This window comes from Gracilinanus agilis, chromosome 1, assembly GCF_016433145.1.
Source record: "Gracilinanus agilis isolate LMUSP501 chromosome 1, AgileGrace, whole genome shotgun sequence".
Classification (NCBI taxonomy): domain Eukaryota; kingdom Metazoa; phylum Chordata; class Mammalia; order Didelphimorphia; family Didelphidae; genus Gracilinanus; species Gracilinanus agilis.
Genome location: NC_058130.1, coordinates 261923848 through 261938364, shown reverse-complemented (window position 1 = coordinate 261938364; position 14517 = coordinate 261923848). Strand labels below are relative to the sequence as shown.

General features: G+C 36.5%; 1 protein-coding gene across 1 annotated transcript in view; it reads left to right on the top strand.

Annotated features, from left to right (window-relative positions):
* LRRC2 (leucine rich repeat containing 2) overlaps positions 1 to 14517 on the top strand; it is a 206874-nt gene that overhangs the window by 80213 nt on the left and 112144 nt on the right. Inside the window, exon 3 of the mRNA XM_044661335.1 lies at positions 10448 to 10658. Coding sequence (XP_044517270.1) covers positions 10448 to 10658 — 211 coding nt within the window. The remainder of the gene's footprint in view (positions 1 to 10447; positions 10659 to 14517) is intronic.

The window sequence follows — 14517 nt, the reverse complement described above, 5'->3', positions numbered from 1 at the left end:
GCTCCTACTTTCCCCTTCACCCCTCCCACTCCCCCCACCCCTGGCCAATGTGCATTTCCTCTGGTTTTAACATGTGTCATTGATCAAGACCTATTTCCAAATCGTTGATAGTTGCATTAGTGTGGTAGTTTCGAGTCTACATCCCCAATCATGTCCGCCTTGACCCATGTGTTCAAGTAGTTGCCCTTCCTCTGTGCTTCCACTCCTGCAGTCCTTCCTCTGAATGTGGGTAGCATTCTTTACCATAAGTCCCTCAGAATTGTCCTGGATCATTGCATTTCTGCTAGTACAAAAGTCCATTACATTCTATTTTAACACAGTGTATTGGTCTCTGTGTACAATGTTCTTCTGGCTCTGCTCCTTTCGCTCTGCATCAATTCCTGGAGGTCTTTCTAGTTCACATGAAATTCCTCCAGTTTATTATTCCTTTGAGCACAATAGTATTCCATCACCAGCATATACCACAATTTGTTCAGCCATTCCCCGATTGAAGGGCATACCCTCGTTTTCCTGTTTTTTGCCACCACAAAAAGCACTGCTATAAATATTTTTGTACAAGTCTGTTTATCTATGATCTCTTTGGGGTACAAACCCAACAATGGTATGGCTGGATCAAAGGGCAGGCATTCTTTTATAGCCCTTTGAGCACAGTTCCAAATTGCCATCCAGAATGCTTGGATCAGTTCACAACTCCACCAGCAATGTATTAATGTCCCAATTTTGCCACATCCCCTCCAGCATTCATTACTCTCCCCTTCTTTCATTTTAGCCAATCTGCTAGGTGTGAGGTGATTCCTCAGAGTTGTTTTGATTTGCATTTCTCTAATTATTAGAGATTTAGAACATTTTCTCATGTGCTTATTGATACTTTTGATTTCTTTATCTGAAAATTGCCTATTCATGTCTCTTGCCCATTTATCAATTGGGGAATGGCTTGATTTTTTTAGACAATTGATTTAACTCCTTGTATATTTAAGTAATTAGAACCCTGTCAGAATTTTTCGTTATAAAGATTTTTTCCCAATTTGTTGGTTCCCTTCTGATTTTGGCTGCATTGTTTTTGTTTGTACAAAAGATTTTTAGTTTAATATAATCAAAACCATTTATTTTACATTTTGTAATTTTTCTCTAACTCTTGCTTGGTTTTAAAATCTTTCCTTTCCCAGAGATCTGACAAGTATACTATTCTGTGTTCACTTATTTATAGTTTCCCTCTTTATATTCAAGTCATTCACCCATTCTGAATTTATCTTGGTGTAGGGTGTGAGATGTTGATCTAAACCTAATCTCTCCCATATTTTCCAAATTTCCCAGAAGTTTTTGTCAAATAGTGGTTTCATGTCTCAAAAGTTGGGCTTTTTGGGTTTATCATACACTGTCTTGCTTATGTCACTTAACCCAAGTCTATTCCAGTGATCCTCGCTTATGTCTCTTAGCCAGTACCATACCATTTTGATGACCTCTGCTTTATAGTATAGTTTAATATCTGGTACTGCTAGGCCCCCTTCCTTCACATTTTTTTCATTATTTCCATTGACATTCTTGGTCTTTTGTTATTCCAAATGAACTTTGTAATAGTTTTTCCTAATTCAGTAAAGAAGTTTTTTGGTAGGTTGATAGGTGTGGCGCTAAATAGGTAAATTAATTTGTGTAGGATGGTCATTTTTATTATGTTAGCTCATCCTACCCATGAGCAATCAATATTTTTCCAATTGTTTAGATTTAGTTTTATTTGTTTCGAAAGTGTTTTGTAGTTGTTTTTGTATAATTGCTGTGTTTGTTTTGGTAGATAGATTCCTAAGTACTTTATATTGTCTAGGGTGATTTTAAATGGTGTTTCTCTTTATACCTCTTGCTGCTGTGATGTGTTGGAAATATATAGAAATGCTGATGATTTATATGCATTTATTTTGTATCCTGCAACTTTACTGAAGTTGTTGATTATTTCTACAAGCTTCTTAGTTGATTCTCTAGGATTTTTTAAGTAGATCATTATATCATCTGCAAAGAGTGATAGCTTAGTAGCCTCACTGCCTATTTTGATACCTTCGATTTCTTTTTCTTCTTTAATTGCTACTGCTAGTGTTTCTAGTACTATGTTGAATAATAGAGGTGATAATGGGCATCCTTGTTTTACTCTTGATCTTATTGGAAAGGCTTCTAATTTATCCCTATAGCATATGATGCTTGTTGATGGTTTTAGGTATATACTGTTTATTATTTTTAGGAAAGGTCCTTCTATTCCTATACTTTCCAGGGTTTTCAATAGGAATGGGTGCTATATTTTGTCAAAGGCGTTTTCAGCATCTATTGCGATAATCATGTGATTTTTGTTCCTTAGACTGTTGATATGGTCAATTATGTGGATGGTTTTCCTAATGTTGAACCATCCTTGCTTTCCTGGTATAAATCCCACCTGATCATGGTGGATGATCCTCTTGATTACTTGCTGGAGTCTCTTTCCTAGTATTCTATTTAAGATTTTTGCATCTATGTTCATTAGGGAGATTGGTGTGTAGTTTTCTTTCTCCGTTTTTGATCTCCCTGGCTTTGGAATCAGTACCATATTTGTGTCATAAAAGGAATTTGGTAGGACTCCTTCTTTACTTATTATATCAAATAATTTGTATAGTATTGGGATTAGTTGCTCTTTGAAAGTCTGATAGAATTCACTTGTGAATCCATCAGGCACTGGCAATTTTTTCTTAGTGAGTTCTTTGATGGCTTATTCAATTTCTTTTTTCTCATATGGGATTATTTAGGTATTCTATTTCTTCTGCTGTTAATCTAGGCAATTTATATTTTTGTAAATTTTCATCCATATCTCCTAGATTGCTATATTTATTGCCATATAATTGGGCAAAATATTTTTTAATGATTGCCTTAATTTCCCCTTCATTGGACATGAGGTCTCCCTTTTCATCTTTGATACTGTCAGTTTGGTTTTCTTCTTTCCTTGTTTTTTATTAGAGTGACCAGTACTTCGTCTATTTTATCTGTTTTTTCAAAAATACCAGCTTCTAGTCTTATTTATTAATTCAATAGTTCTTTTACTTTCAAATTTATTAATTTCTCCCTTGATTTTTAGTATTTCTAATTTAGTTTTCATCTGGGGATTTTTAATTTGCTTGCTTTCAAGTTTTTTAAGTTGCATGCCCAATTCATTAATTTTGGCCCTCCCTAATTTGTTAATATATGCACTCAAGGATATAAATTTCCCCCTGAGTACTTCCTTGAATGCATCCCACAGAGTTTGGTAGGATGTCTCATCATTGTCATTCTCTTCAATCAAATTGTTGATTGTTTCTATGATTTCTTCTTTGACTAGCTGGTTTTGGAGAATCATATTATTTAATTTCCAATTAGCTTTTGATTTTCCTGTCCAGGTGCCCTTACTAATTATTATTTTTATTGCATTATGATCTGAGAAGGTTACATTCATTATTTCTGCTCTTTTGCATTTGTTTGCAATGTTTCTATGCCCTGTTACATGGTCAATCTTTGTGAATGTACCATGTGCAGCTGAAAAAAAGTGTATTCTTTTTTGTCCCTATTTATTTTTCTCAACATATCTATTAAATCTAATTTTTCTAGGACTTCATTCATCTCTCATACCTCTTTCTTATTTATTTTTTGGTTTGATTTATCTAGATCTGAAAGAGGAATATTTAGATCTCCCACTAGAATAGTTTTACTATCTATTTCCTTCTTGAGCTCTACCAGTTTCTCCTTTACAAATTTGGATGCTATGCCACTTGGTGCATACATATTGAGCAGTGTTATTTCCTCATTGTCTATACTGTCTTTAATCAGGATGTAATTACCTTCCCTGTCATTTTTAATCGTATCTATTTTTACTTTGGCTTTGTCAGAAATCATAATAGCCACTTCTGCCTTCTTTTTCTCATTTGATGCCCAAAAGATTTTGCTCAAGCCCTTTACTTTAAACCTGTATATCCCCCCCAACCCCCCGCCTCATATGTGTTTCTTGTAGACAACATTTGGTAGGATTTTGGTTTTTAATCCACTCTGCTATTTGCTTCCATTTTATGAGTGAGTTTGTCCCATTCACATTCAGAGTTATAATTATCAGTTGTGTATTCACCAACATTTTGGTATCCTCTCCTAGTTCTACCCCTTCTTCTTAAACTATTTCCTTTTAAACCAGTGGTTTGCTTTAAGCCAGTAACCCTTGTCCCCTCCCTTGATTAACTTCCCTTTCTAGCTCCTCCCTTATTATTCCCCTCTTTTTATTTTTAAGGCCTATTGAATTCCCTCCCCCTTCTTCTCCCCTCCCTTTTTTGACTTGCCCACTCCCCTGCTCCCCTTGGTTTATCCCTTCTGACTTTCTCAGTAGGGTTAGATAGAGTTTTATATCCCAGTGCATAATATAGCTACTCTTCCCTCTCAGGGTTAATTACACTGAGAATAAGGTTTAAATATTACCTCTTAATGCTCTCTTCCTCTCCTTCTTATAATAATATTCATCCCTTCCCCTTCCCATGCCCTCTTCGTGTGTGATAGATTATCCTATTTTTCTCATTCATTCAAGTTTCTCATGGTGTCCTCTACTATTCACCCCCCTCTTTCCCATGCCCCATCATCTTAGACCATTTAGTATTCCAACCTCTCCCTATGTATAAATCTTCTGATTACTATAATAGTGAATACTATCATAGTGAATAAAGTTCACTACAGAGAATTATACATAACATTTCTCCACATAGGAATACAAATAATTAGATCTTATTGAAGCCCTCAAAGAGGCAAATTTAAAAAGTATTGAGTTTTTTTTTCTTTCCCCTCTGTTTCAGATTTATCTTTTTATGTTTCTCTTGATTTTTGTGTTTGGATATCAAACTTTCCATTTAGTCCTGGTCTTTTCTGTGAAAATACTTGGAAATCTTCTATCTTGTTGAATGCCCAAACTTTCCCCTGGAAGTATATAGTTAGTTTTGATCAGTAGGTGATCATATTCCAAGCTTTGCAATCTTTTAGTGTGGAGGCTGCCAGACCCTGTGTGATCCTGATTGGTGCTCCTTGATATTTGAATTGTCTCTTTCTGGCTTCTTGTAAGATTTTTTCTTTTACTTGGAAGCTCTTTAATTTGGCTATTATATTCCTGGGGGTTGTCTTTTCAGGGTCTAATGTAGAGGGTGATCTATGGATCCTTTCAATGTCTATATTGCCCTCTTGTTGTAGAACTTCAGGGCAAATTTGCTGAATAATTTCTTTTATTATGGAGTCCAAATTTCTATTAATTTCTGCTTTTTCAGGAAGACCAATGATTCTCAGATTGTCTCTTCTAGCCCTGTTTTCTTGATCTGTCAATTTCTCATTGAGATATTTCATGTTTCCTTCTATTTTATCAGTCTTTTGACTTTGTTTTATTTGTTCTTGCTGTCTTGAGAGATCATTAGCTTCTAATTGCTCAATTCTAGCCTTTAGGGACTGGTTTTCAGTTATAATCCTTTGGTTTTCCTTTTCAATCTGGTCATTTCTGGTCTTCAGTTGACTTGCCTTACTTTCCATTGTGATATTCTGCCTTTTAAACTGTTATTTTCTTGCCAGATCTCTTCCATCTTTCTCATCATCTCAAATTTGAACTCTTCAATAGCTTGTGACCAGTTTTCTTTATTTTGGGAAGGTTTGGATGTGATTACTTGTTTGTTCTCCTCCTCTGTTTGCTCTGCTGTCTGGACTTTCTCTGTGTAAAAGTTGTCGAGTGTTACAGATTTCTTCTTGATGATCTTTCTCTTTTGGGGTTCTTGAGAATGGCTTGCCATTGTTAGCCCTGTTCCCTCTCAGGTTTTTCCTCACACCCAGATTCTGTTTGCACTCTCTAGGCTCCTGAAGTCTCAGATCTAGTTGTTCTCAGGGTTAAGCCTCCTGGTGGCCCCCTTGTTTGTTCCTCTGTCTGAGGCTCCTTTTACAGTTTCAGGGCACTGTTTCCACAGTCGTTCACCCCTCTGCACTGTGTCCTCACTCAAGGTCTACTCCTGTGCTCAGGATCTGAGTCAGCTCCTGTGCTCAGGATCTGAGTCTGCTCATGGGCTCAGGATCCGAGTTTTCTCCTGAGCTCAGGATCCGTAGACACAAGAGCCTGCGCTTGTGCCTGCACTCAGGGTCTGTTTTCAGAGTCTGAGCGTTCTTTAGCCTCTTGGGGTCTTAAGTCTTGCTGCTCTCAGGAACAGGCCCTGGTGACCCCAGGTAGCTGCCAAGGACTTAATGGGTGCCCCAAGCTTGCTCTAGCTCTTGTGTGCTGGCTTTGGCACTGTAGGTGGTGTGGGGAGGGGGAGGGGGTTTCTCAGCTTGCTTTTTAGTGAGAGCTGTTTCACCCCCTTATAACATGGAAATGCCCCAATTCCATGTACCTTCAATGCTGTGCCCTGTTGTGGAGTCCCTTTGTTCCTCTGGATTTGTTTTTATGTCTTCTTGAGAAGTCCTATATGTTTTGGTTAGGAGAGGTTAAGCAGCTGCTTTTTACTCAGCCACCATCTTAACCAGGAAGTCGTGGTTGTCTCTATTTATTGTTGTTATTGAAGAGAACTAAAAAAAAAGACGAGTTTTGAAAAAAGGTCACTAGTGAGTGAAAATTAGAGAAAGATCATAGATAGTCAAAGGGTGAGCTCTGGTAGGAAATGGAAGAGTTAAGATCAAACATACAAGCTGAGAGTTTGGCTTTAGTAACCTTAGGAGAAAATGTATCTCTTCCTTTAAAATGGGAGCAAAGAAGATAAAAGAGTTTTCTTATCCTTGAACAACATGTAAAGTAGATTAAAGTTATTCTTGTCCAATGTGAATTATGACAATTTGACAGTCAGTGGTCTTTCCACTCAGACCTAGACATGATGAGCAGTGGCTATGAAGCTCAGGCTTTTGGTCTCCCTGAGGGTGGCAAGATATGTTTCTAGAAGTTCTCATTTCTTCCAAGACAAACTTTCACAGTCTCTGAATCATCAGAAAGGGTCCTGTTAGGGGGAAAAAACCCAAACATATGTAGGGAAATATTACTCTGAACACTTCAACAAATGTAGAAGTTAAAAATTAAACCTGGAGGGCAAGATCATTATTTTCTTGTTTAATCTACCTTCCTGCCTTGAATATATAGATGTGCTTAGTTACAAGTTGCCATATATCTAATTGGGGAGGGGAATTACATATAGTAATATGTCTGCAAGGGTAATTGCTGTAAGGTGAAAAGATTCTGCTAGACTAGCATAGGAGGTAAAGGCATCTTACTCCTTTTCCTCTGGCTTCCACTCTTGGAATGTTAGCATCACCAATCTTATTACCATTAGAATATTAGCATCACAAGTTCTATCTAACCATTCCCTATCCCCCATGAGGCATGACCTAATCTTTAGTCACTGTCCTTGGAATCAACCTTTCTTTTCTCTGTGTGTCCATCGAGGAGAATAAAGTCTTGAAGAACCATTTAAGTGCCCAGACACCTAGTCCCACCTAGACAGTCAAATGGCTATTTTAAACCCTTTTTATAGCCTAGGAAAAAAGGAACAGATACTACACATATAGTCTTTGCTTTGAGGAGAGTATAAAATATGGCAATCATCAAGATTCTTTTAGATAGTTCCAAAGCTCCTAGGCAGGGCATTCCTGCCTCTCTCATACAATTCACACAGAGAATCTGTCCTCTCTGTTCAATTGTCTCACATCAATAGTCCTTGTTCAGCCACTTTTCCCTTTCACATGAACAAAGCACACAAATCAAAAGCAGCTATGATTGATCACCACTTTATCTAAGTTGGTATTAGTGCCAATTAAATGTCTGAGTAAACAAACTAAAAACAACAACATATTTTAGACTTAATATGGATTCTCAAAAAGTGGGATAGGGAGGAAAGGAGGAACAGACAAAATCACTATCTGTAATCAGATTTTTCAAAGGGACAGTCCTGTAAAGATCACACAACTTCAGATATGTTTTTACTCAGTCTCAGTCTGTGGTACTCTTCCTGATGTGGCTACCTCAATTGTGTCACTTCAGATCTCTAGTCTTCTCTTCCATTCTCCACTCCATCTATTTCTTACTTGAATCCCTGACCCAAAATTAAACTGAATGCCACTTCATCTTCACAGACATTCAAAGTTTTCTCTCTCCAGGGGAGAAAACAACTGTGAACTGACGCAGAGCAGGGTGTGCAGAACCAGGAGAACAATCTCTCCAATAATGGAAGCTTCATAAAAACAAATGTGAAAGATTTAAGAACTCTTATCATTACAATGATAAGTTATGATCTCAGTGAAGATGAACTGTGGTATATAATTCCTGACAGAAAGAATTCTTAAATGTGGACAAAGTGATTTATTTTGCTTTTCTCTATATTTTTATGTTTCCTTTTCCTTTCCCTTTCCTTGACCATTCCCTCCCTCTCTTTCTTCTCTATTCTCCTCCACTACCCTTCTCTCTTCTTTTTTATTTTAAATTGGGAAGAAATAGTTGGGAAAGAGTGAAAATAAATACTTGTACATTTAATTTTTTTTAAGTTTCACCAAACCTCTGCCATCTAGGGATTGTGATAAGCCAATGATTTTCATTTCAGTTCAGCTGAATTTCATCCACAGTATGTATTTTTCCTTGGAAGAAAGAAATACCAAGGGTAACATATAAAGGCTTGAAAAATATCAGAAATAATAGAAAGAAAGAGAGATTAAAGCGTGATACATCAAGTGTAATGAGATGACTCAGAATTTGATTTAACTTCAAATTTATACTTAACCAGTTTGTCCACAGGAGTAAAACTTCACAGTAGACCTTTTGAATGAAAGAATCTAGTTGATGGTTTTTTACAATTGCCCATTTTCTTGGTATACTCTTATGAATGGATATGTTAGGAACATATTTCCTATAACTACATCATTATTTATGGTCTCAACTAATGCACAAAAATTTATTTAACTTATAGTATGCCTGAAGTATTCTAAACTATATTTATGTTTTCCCCTGTTTTTTTTTCTGTCAATCTTATCCCAACATAGTTCTAAAACAATGGTATCCAGAAGAAAACGAGGAAGTTGAGACTTGGTAGAGGACTCTAAACAAGATTTGTTGGAGAAGAGAAAGCATGAGAGGATAGGAGAGGGTGATAGAATAGGATAGGATAGGATAGGGGACTCAGGAAAATTTCTGGTTATGGGCTATTGAATTTCAGTTAGAGAAAAGTCAATTCCGTTGCCTTATATTGGGCCAAAGGTGATGAGAAACAAACAAGAAATCAAATCCAGCAACAGAAGAGAATAGGAGAGAAATAAAAGAGAATTCTTGTAACCACAACCATCAAAAAAGGCATATAGAATGTTTTTCTTTTTGTGTGATTTACATTTCCTAAATTAGGAATGCTCTGCCCGAATTTACTTATTTATTTTTCCTCTTATGTCCTGGTACAAAGGAGAGAATGTGGGGCTGGCTGTCAGTATGCCTAGATCCTAGTTGTGCTCTTCCCTTAAACTGCTGGTCAACCTTGAGAATGTTGTGTTAATTCTCTGGACCTGAGTTTTCTCATCTCTAAATCAAAATGGTTAGGCTAGATTATTTCCATAGCTCCTTCAGTCTTTAATATTTGAGGGTTCTGTCAATTATTATTTGAACATAAACATCACAGTGTAATCCAATTAAGGATAGAATGTGCAATCTGAAATTTCAAATTTTAGGCTCCTCCATGTCTCATTTTAGTTAGATCTTTTAACAAGGTAGAGACACCAATTCTCCAGGCTCAGAGTATTGCTGGAAAAATTCAATTTAGTTGAGTTGAAGTTGCACTTAATGTCTTTGCCTTTATGCCTCCCTCGTGGAAGTGCTAGTAAAGGAAGAAAAAGTGAAGAGGAAAATAAAAGCAAACATCAATAACAACAACAAACTGAACACTAAAAACAAAGGACCTAATAATCCAGAGACTAGATGATTACTCTCAGAATAAAGGAAAGCTGAAAAGTTCCTATACTTCAGAATCTTAAAATATATCTGTGAGAATACAGTAAAAAATGTAATGATGTAGTGAATAGCTTGCTATACATAGAGTCAGGAAGACCTGAGTTCAAATTCAGACTCACTTACTACTTATGGGACCCTGCGTAGTCACTTAATCTCTATCTGCCTTAGTTTCCTCAAAAGCAAAATGGGGATAAAAATAGCATCTGCCTGTCAGAGTAATTATGAGAATTAAATGAGATAATACTTTGAAAGTATTTAGAACAGAGCCTGGCACAGAGTAGGTCATTTAAAAATGACTTTTCCCTTTCTTTTAACAGCTGTGTGATTCTGAGTCTGTACTTAGTTTCTTAATCTGTGAAATTGAAGATAGTAAAAGCACTGACCTTATAGGGATAATTTGAGGATTTAATGAGCTAATACATACAGGGCTTAGTAAATCTTGAGATCCTTTTATAAACATTAGCTATAACAATTTTTTCTGTTATATTATTGTAGGATAAAAGAAGAATGGAACTTTGTTCAAGAGTGCCGGAAGAAAGGTATTCCCCAATCTCAATACTGCAAGAATGGTTTTGTAGACACCAGTGTGAGCCTTTTGGAGAGGCTAGAAAAGAACTCATTGTTGGCAAAGAAGGAGTCACTTTCCAAGGAAAGAGAAAAAAGAAAAAATAAATTCATTTTTGAACTTTCAGGGCAGCAGTGGAAGGTAAACTGGGTTTATTCCTTTACTTATACCATTTGAGTGGTTCATGTGAAGCTTTTATTAATGTCCACTGCTAACACCAAAATAAGTTTCTAGGAGAGACAATAGCTTTTGCTTGTTTTTCGCTTTAGGTAAATAATATATTCTCCTGCATTTGAAAGAGTTTTGGAGAGATGTAAGACTTAATTATCATTTCTTTAATTGCTACACTAAAATCCAGTATCACATTGCATTGGAAGCCTTCTATGGACATATATATATATATATATATATATATACACACACACACACACACACACACACACACACACACACACACACACACATATATATGGAAAAGAAAATGGTAACAACTAGTTTCTATTAGTCGTTCACAGTTTCCTAATATACACCACTCTATTGGTTAGGCTTTATTTTCTTCTGTAAGTTTCTAAATCTCTTTTTTTCCCATTTGGGTGATCTTTCATAATTTTCTTGATTTTCTTGCATTGCTCTTATTTTTTCCCTAATTTTTCCTCAACCTTTCTCATTTGTTTTTTTTTGAGGTCATTTTAAAGGTTTTTCAAAGATTCCTTTTAAGCTTGGGGCCATTTATTATGTTTCTTTAATATTTCAAAATAGGTGTTTTTACCTTATTGTTATCTGAGTTTGAGCCTAAGTCCTCTCTGTCCCCATAATAGCTATCAATAGTTGGGTTCTTTCTCCTTTGCTTGATCATTTTTGTTTATTCATTTATTTAAGTTTTGGAATACAGGCCAATATATTTAATTATTGGCCTTTTTTCTGGAATCTTAGGGTTCCTAGTGTGTTAGTATATGTTACCTCAGGTTTTAGGATTTTTTGTATGCATTTTTTTCTGGATTCTATTTAGTTATTTCAGTTTTTATAATCCAAGTCTGATGTAATCCTGGGTCCTCACAGGGGGCAGCTGGGTAGCTCCGTGGATTGAGAGCCAGGTCTAGAGACAGGAGGTCCTAGGTTCAAATCTGACCTCAGATACTTCCTAGTTGTGTGACTCTGGGCAAATCACTTAACTCCTATTGCGTAGCCCTTACCACTCTTCTGCCTTAGAACTCATACACAATATTAATTCTATGGCGAAAGGTAAGGGTTTAAAAAAAAGATCTTGGGTCCCTAGCTCAAACCCTAGTCATGATTGAACACAGATGCTCCAACCAGACCCCATGGCCAGTTTTGCCACTGCAACTACAAGCATACAGTCCACTTCCCCCTGTGGCAGAAGCCAGGGACTTCACTCTCTTGGGAGTGACCACAACTGATGAGGTACCAATCCCTCAGCAACCATACTCACAAGTGCATGCTTCTTTGTCATTTCTTCTCTTCTTGTGCTGCATTCTGGGATAGAGCAAGTATCTAGTCTGCATTCCTCAGACCTCCAAAATCTCTTGTTTATTATCAGTGAGGTTTGAGTTCCTGCCCTTAGCGCCTGGTTCCCATAGCCTCTGTGATGTCCACTCCTTTAATCTGCATTTGGGGGCCAGCTGGGGTATCTAGAACTAAGGCTATAGCAGATATATATTGCCTAAGGGCCCTCTGCCTGTGGATTCCAATGGTGTCCTTTAGGGTGCAAGCTTTGGGGCTAAGAAGATAAGATGAGGTTGCCAATCCTGCCCCAGTTGCTACATTATTTATTTCATTCTGCTTGTTTTGCACCTTCCCAGGGCCTACAGCATGGGACTGAGGCCAGGAAAGTCAGAACCCTTCTTCCCTAGTTAATTCTAGCTGTTCAGCTTTACTCCCAAATCCTGGCTGTTTTTGCTGCGTTTAGAATTGTTTTGGTGGAGTAATTTATTTTGGGGGGGTGGTATTAAGGAAGTGAGGAACCTTCATGCTCTACTTTGCCATTTTCCCACACAGTACTACTCGAGGCTACCACTTTTTTGGCCATCATCTACCTAAGGTATCACTCCCAAACAGACATCACAAGGACAATATCAAAATACTGACTTAAAAAAAAGGTCAGGGAATGTAATGAAGGTAATAGAACTAAAATGCTGACTTTCCTTCTATATTTCTTTCCAATACCTTTTTGAAGTAGGTAGAGAAAAAAAGAAAGGGCACCTTCTCCACATGAATTCCAGAGGCCATCTAGGGAAGCAACTATGGGAATGGGGTTGTTACTTTTTAATGGGAAAGTGGGAAAGTAAAAGAGAATATTATCTATTTTTATTCCAAGGGAAAGGTAATGACATAATCTGGAAGTGACATAAACCTAGGAGGGAATAACTACCCCAAAGGATAACAGAGTAATAATTCCAAAAGATCTGACAAGCTAGGATATTGGGTTTAATCAAATAAAATTCACAGTGGATAGAATATTGGAGTTGAGTTAGAAAGAACTTACTTCTAATCTCTCAGACACTTATTAGCTGTGCAAAAACAGATAAGTCTTATTCAGGGATCTCTTTCACTATCAGTTTTCTCATCTGTAAAATGGAGTAAAAAACTGTATCTACTTCACAGGGATAGTGTGAATATATCAAATGAGAGAACATATATACAGTCCTCTGCTGAATACTCTATATAAATGCTAGATATTAATAATGATATATGAAATTTCATTTCAGTTTTTTTTAATCAACTCCACAAGCACAAGATGAGAGTTAGCCCACTGTTTGTCTGAAAGAAGATACGAGGATTCAAGTGGATTGCAAACTCACTATGTTTCAACACATGTGTGATATGTCAGCCAACAAAATCTAATATGATCTTTGGCTACATTAATAGAGGCATAGCTTCCTGAAATAAAAAGGTGATAATCTACTTGTAGTCTTCACTGATCAGACTGCCTGGCATACTGTGCTGAGTTTTGGCTCCAAAATCAGAAGAACATTGATAAGGAAGAGAATGTTCAGGGTAGAGCAACTAATTGAGTTTGCACCATATGAAGACAGATTGAGAGAAGTAAGATTTTTTTCTGTTTTTTTTTAATTCCATTCCAAATTCTCTCCTCTATTTCTGTTAACCCATTAAGAAGGGTAGAAAAACCAAACCCTTTACAAATATGAATAGTTGTGCAAAACAAATTTTGAAATTTGCCATGTTAAAAAAAGAAAAGAAAGAGAAAAATACTCAGTCCATTAATTCTCTGCCTAAAAGTTGATAGTATGTTTCATCATGAGTCCTTTGAAACTGTAGTGAGTCATTTAATGTATCAGAGTTATTAAGTCTTTCATAGTTGATTATCTTTAGAATATTGTTGCTACTCTATGTGTCCTGATTCTTCTCACTTCACTTTTGTATCAGTCCATATAATTCTTAGCAGATATTTCTGAAACCATCCTTTCTCATCATTTTTATAGTACAATAGTATTCCATTATGATTATATACCACAACTTGTCCAGCTATTCCCTAATCAATGGGGTATTTCCTTTATTCCCTGCCCCCTCACAAAAAAGAACTGCTATAAATACTTCTGTACATATGAATCCTTTCCCTCTTTCTTTAATCTCTTTGGTGTGCAAGCCCTTTAGTGCTACCCCTGGGTCAAAGTATAAATGTAGTTTAATTGTTTTGGTACCATAGATCCAAATTGCTTTCCAGAACAGGTTTCATAGTTACTCCAACAGTGGATTAGTGTACTTGTTTTCCTAAATCCTCTCTAGTATTTCTCATTTTCCTTTTTTTTTTTGGGTCCTCTTTATCATTCTAATGGGTGAGAAGTGGCATGTCATAGTTGTTTTAATTTGCATTTCTCTAATTATTAGTTATTTAGAGCATTTTTATGTGACAATTGATAGCTTTGATTTCTTCTGAAAACTCGTACTCATATCCTTTGACCATTTATCACCTGGAGAATGGGAATAGGATGTTTAAGCGAGAGAAGAGAAGACTCAGGAT